Source organism: Schistocerca serialis, chromosome 5, assembly GCF_023864345.2.
Source record: "Schistocerca serialis cubense isolate TAMUIC-IGC-003099 chromosome 5, iqSchSeri2.2, whole genome shotgun sequence".
Lineage (NCBI taxonomy): Eukaryota > Metazoa > Arthropoda > Insecta > Orthoptera > Acrididae > Schistocerca > Schistocerca serialis.
In genome coordinates, this window is record NC_064642.1 from 577,399,039 (window position 1) to 577,405,038 (window position 6,000).

At 40.9% G+C, this 6,000-nt stretch overlaps 1 protein-coding gene across 3 annotated transcripts in view; it reads left to right on the plus strand.

Moving 5' to 3' along the window:
* The window catches only part of LOC126480661 (guanine nucleotide-binding protein subunit beta-5), a 167,062-nt gene extending 161,342 nt beyond the window's left edge, over positions 1-5,720 (plus strand). For all 3 annotated transcript variants that reach the window (XM_050103886.1, XM_050103884.1, XM_050103885.1), the window contains one exon: positions 5,419-5,720. In XM_050103886.1, coding sequence (XP_049959843.1) covers positions 5,419-5,430 — 12 coding nt within the window. In that variant the 3' untranslated portion in view covers positions 5,431-5,720. The remainder of the gene's footprint in view (positions 1-5,418) is intronic.
* The last annotated feature ends 280 nt before the right edge of the window (positions 5,721-6,000 follow it).

Sequence of the window (6,000 nt, forward strand, 5' to 3'; positions counted from 1 at the left end):
TGCTCCTAGTTCTACTTCTACTTCTGGATCTGCACTCTGCAAATCACCACGTGGAGCATGGGAAGAACAACTGCTTGTATTCCTTTGTACACACTGTCATTAGCCTAATTTTGTCTTTGCCATACCTAGAACTGGTTGTAGTATAATCTTAGATTTCTTACATAAAGGTGGGTATTGAAACTTTGTGAATTGGCTTTCGGGAATATTTTGTGTCTATCTTCAAGTGTTTACCAGTTCAGCTTTTCAGCATCATTGTGACGTTCTCCCATGAGTCAAACAAACCTGTGACCATTCTTTCTGCCATACTTTGTATGTGTTCAATATCCTCCATTAGCCCAGTTTTGTACAGATACCACACACTCGATCAATATTCTATGATGTGTTGAACAAGTGTTTTGTAATCAGTCTCTTTTTGTAGAAGAATTATATTTTCCTAGTAGTGTTCCAATGAACCAATGTTTGTCATATGCTTTACCTATGACTGAGCTTATGCGATTGTTACATCCAGATATTTGTATCAGTTGACTGATACCAATAGTGCTTAATTGATATTGTAGTTCTAAGGTACTACATATTGTAAAGTGCATTATTTTAAATTTCTGCACATTTAAAGCAAGTTTGCCAATCTTTGCATCATTTTGAAATCATTTCAAAGATCTGCCTGAATATCTGTGCAGCTTTTTGTTTTTGTAGGAGCACCTTCTTACAGATAACTTCTTCATCTATGAAAAGCCAGAGGTTAAAGTGAATGTCATCTTTAAAGTCATAAATATACAACATGAACAGTAAGGTCCCAACACACTTTGCTGAGGCACACCTAAAGTTACTTCTACATTTGTCGATGTATTTCCAACCAAGATACCACCACGAAGAAATCTCCAATGCAATCGCAAGTCTCACTTCATACACCATGTGATCATACTTTTGATAAGTGCATGTGTGTTGCTGAGTCAAATGCTTCTTGGAAGTCAAGAAATACCAAACATAGCTGACTGCTTTGTCCCTGACTTTCGGTCTGTCGTGTGAAAAAAGTGCCAGTTTTCACGTGGTCAGTGTTTGTGGAATCCATTTTAGTTGGCATGAAAGAGATGATTCTAGTAGAGATGCCTCATTACATTAGAGCTCAAAATATGTTCCAATATTCTACAGCAGATGCTTGTCAAGTTTAATGGCCAGTAGTTTTGTGGATCACTTCTGCTACCCATGCACACTATGTGATCAGTAGTATTCAGACACCAGCTGAAAATGACTTAAAAGTTCGTGGTGACCTCCATCGGTTGTGCTGTAATTCAATATGGTGTTGGTCCACAGTTAGCCTTGATGACAGCTTCCACTCTCGCAGGCATACGTTCAATCAGGTGCTGGAAGATTTCTTGGGGAATGGCAGCCCATTCTTAATGGATTGCTTCACTGAGCAGAGGTATCGATGTCAGTCAGTGAGGTCTGGTATAAAAATCGTGTTCCCAAACATCCCAAAGGTGTTCTATAGGATTCAGGTCAGGCCTCTGTGCAGGCCAGTCCATTACAGGGATGTTAATGTCGTGTAACCACTCTACCACAGGCCGTGCATTGTGAACAGGTGCTCGATCGTGTTGAAAGATGCAATCCCCTTACCCGAATTGCTCTTCAACTGTGGGAAGCAAGAAGGTGCTTAAAAGATCAGTGCAGCCCTGTGCTGTGATAGTGCCATGCAAAACTACAAGTATTACAAGCCCTATCCATGAAAAACACAACACCATAACACCACCACCTCCAAAATTTACTGTTGCCATTACACACGCTGGCAGATGACGTTCACTGGGCATTCGCCATACAACACCCTGCATTCAGATCGACACATTGTGTAATGTGATTCGTCACTCCACACAACGTTTTTCCACTGTTCAATTGTCCAATGTTTATGCTCCTTACAGCAAGCGAGGCATCGTTTGGCATGTATGGCATGGTGTGTGGGTTACGAGCAGCTGCTCGGCCATGAAGTCCAAGTTTTCTCACCTCCCGCCTAACTGTTATAATACTTGCAGTGGATCCTGGTGCAGTTTGGAATTTCTGTGTGGTGGTCTGGATAGATACCTGCCTATTACACATTACGACCCTCTTCAACTGTCGGCAGTTTCTGCCAGACAACAGTCGGCCTGTACACTTTTGTGCTGTACGTGTCCCTTCATGTTTCCACTTCACTACCACATTGGAAACAGTGGACCTAGGGAGATTTAGGAGTGTGGAAATCTCATGTACAGACATATGACACTAGTGACACCCAGTCATCTGACCGAAGTCCGTGAGTTTCACGGAGCACCCCATTCTGCTCTCTCTGATGATGTCTAATGACGACTGATGTCGCTGATATGGAGTACCTTGCAGTAGATCGCAGCACAGTGCACCTAATATGAAAAACTTATGTTTTTGGTGGTGTCCAGATGCTTTTGATCACATGGTGTAGATGTATATTACCTTGTTTTTTTCCTGCTACTGGGTACCTTTTTTATCCAAAGGATCTATGGTATATTATGATTAGAAGCGGGACTAACTTGGTCAGAAATGCTGTATAGCATGTGATAGGGATACCATTGGGCCATGGAGTTTTTTCAATTTTAGTTATCTCAGCTGTTTGTCAACACTGCTGACATATACATCACTCACCTTTGCAGTGATGCAGGAATTAAATTGAGGCAATAATCCTACATTTTCCTTCGTAAGGGAACATTTGAAAACGGAGTTATGTATTTGTGCTTTTGATTTGCTTCCTTTGTTTTCAGTTCCTGTTCCATCCATCAGCGTCTGGACACTTATTGTGGTGTCACTTATAGCCTTTTCACATGACAAAAATATCTTTAGGTTTTGTGAAAGATCTTTCAATAATACTCCAGTACAGTAGCCATTGACAGCTTCTTCACACATTTCCCTCGTGCTAGCCAAAAGGATTTCATTCAGCATCTCTATATATCCCTATGCTTTGTTTTACACAAATTGCACAGTAGTCTGTGTTTCTTTAGAAGCTCCTTTACAGTAACTGTACCATTTAGGGGCCCTTCCATCACAAACTATGATGGAAATGGTCAACTATTCTTTCAAATGTGAGCTGTGATCTTTCTTCTTGTTTCAGTTTATCTTTGTAATTTGGTAATCTTTGTTGCTACAACTGCCTCATTATCACTGATACTAGTTTCAGTGTGTGCATCTTCAAAGAGGTCAACTCTTCTTTGCTGCCATTAGATCCAATATATTTCCACAGGAGGCACTTACATTGTTTTCAAGGTTTCTTGTCATGTCCACCACTTAAAAACTGTAATAATCCCCATTGATTGGTGGATGATTAAGGTTTCCTCCAACGATGATAACAGTATGATTGGGTAATATTTGTACTAGTGAGCTGATGTTGTCTGTAATGTTTTCAGTTACATACAAGGTACACTCTGCAGTTCACCATATGGTACGTAAGATGTAGATCTGGGGGCAAGTATGGTGACCACCATTAATATTAAGTCTTGTCCAAACAATATTGCAATCGGCTTCAATTTCTGTCCCAGTGGATTTGAGTTGCTAGTCTACTTTGACAAGTACACCACCATGATTAGCCTGTCCTCTTGATATACAGTTAAATTGTTCCCAAGATTCTCACTGCTATCAATTTTGGGTTGTAACCTTCTTTCTGTACTTAGTATTATCTGAACTCCATTGCTTTACAGGAACACTTCAAACTCTAGCACTTTGTTGTGAATGCTTCAGCAGGTGACCATTAGGATTTGAATACTCTCATCTGTAGATTTTTTATCTTACATTAGTACTTTGGGATCTCCTACACTTGGCATTATCTAGACTGAATGGAGAGTGACAGCATATGTGAAGACTTGTATATATTGTGGCAAATACTTGTTTGGGGGTGATGGTTATCCTGTCATTCTTTATCCGAGAAGTAGTAATCTACAGAATTATGAACAAAGTGAAATAATGTGTGTGACTGTCTGCTCTTTGTTTTAACTAGAAACATCTGTCTCAGTTATGAAATGTCTGAAAAGAAACTGCAGCAGTAAGGCCAGTTTACTATCACCATTGTAATTTCTGCGTTTCTTTCACTGTAGCCACAGCAGTTTACTGCTCAGAGAGATGTACAGTAGTGATCTCTCTCCATAAAACACAAACTAAACATATTCTGTCCTTTTTGGTTCATTTTAATTGGAGTTTCTGTTGTAAACATCATCCTCACGTGATTCTTGAGTTTCTCCCGGCGTATTTGATAGTCAAAATATCCACGGGTGTGCTGCCGGTCTATAGTGTCCAACGGGCACAATATTTCGGCGATCATACATGTCGCCATCATCAGGTGAACTGACGGACTGAGCTCCTGTGAACGTGCCGGCGCGGAGATCCGTACGCAAGTCGTATATTGGTCAGACGAGGATCGATGCCGTGAACACCAGAGGCACACTCGCCTGATGTATCCGAGCAAGTCGGCGGTCGCTGAACATTGTTTGTCGGAAAATCACGCCATGGAATATGACCGCATGAGGATTCTGGTACAGACGTCGAGATACTGGGACAGCGTTGTTAGAGAGGCCATCGAAATTCGCACCTATGACGACCTCATAAACCGTGACTGTGGCTATAATCTTAGCAAGGCTTGGGAACCAGCGATCGGGTTAATCAAGAGTAAATCGAGCAAACGTATAGTTGTGACGACCACGGCGGACAGAGCCATCACTCCGACGTCATCTCAGACGCCGTCGCAATCTGTTCCACCGCGCGACCGTGGCGCGGGGCGCGGACGGCGGAGGGAGTGCGCCGCGGGCGGAGGGTATTTAAATCGGCCGCCGCCGCGACCGAACCCAGTTCCCTCTGAGCAGCCATAGCGTACGGATCTCCGTGCCGGCACGTTCACAGGAGCTCAGTCCGTCAGTTCACCTGATGATGGCGACATGTATGATCGCCGAAATATTGTGCCCGTTGGACACTATAGACCGGCAGCACACCCGTGGATATTTTGACTATCATCCTCACGTTTTTATCTTTTCCCATCCCCTCAGCCTTTTTAAGGTACAGCATTTTTCTACTACAGTTATGTATTAGTAACTTGTTTTAATTAGTATCTCAACTCTGTTTAGTGATCCAGGAATTGTGTTCAGAATTTTTCACAGACTACCTTCACGGCTTGTCTCCAACGGCTTCTTCTGTTGGGAAAGCACTAAGATCTTCTTTCTGTATTTGCTACCAAACTGGTCATTAGAGCATATTTGTGTGTGGCAGTAATAGTGATCCAGATAATGAATTTAACTTACGCCACTCTAAACTGACTTAACCAGATAAGAAAAAGTTTATTATTGCAGCTGTGTGTAATTTATTTTAGATGTGAATTGACAGTATTGTGTTAATTTAATATTCAGCAAAATTTTGTTTTTATGATATGTTTTCTTATTTCAGGTGTGGGCATAGTCATTAGAATACCTACTACCAAACCAAAGATGATCTGCATTTATTAAGTTTATAATGGTAATCCAAAGTCTCATGTTTGTGTGTCTGAGCTTCAAAATACTAGTCCCCCACTGAGTGAGAAACCAAATTAATTATGTATTGGATTAGTGTAGTTACTCGTACCTTGAAGAAATGTAGTTTCTGCATGTGTAAAGTAGTGTGAAATGTACTGTTTTAAATGGATGTAGTAACTAAATAAAATTACATCAGTCATTAAAGGTGTTTATCTTGAGCGAGTCTACTACACGGAATATTCCTGTGTACTATTTATGTCTGCCTTTATTCTTGTCAGAAATTCAACAAGTGCCTGCTTAAAATGCTATAGCCATCTGAAGAGTAAAGAAGAACATTTTTTCTCTCACTTATGTCTGATGATTAGTTCAAGAATACTTTCAAAACCATAATATTTGTTTATCTGGTCTGGTTTGCAGTATACACTTTGTCTTTGTTCTAAGAAAGCAGGAAACTAAAGCTGATACTCTACAAAACAGTGATCAAACCAGTTCTTATGTATGGCAGTGAGACATGGTT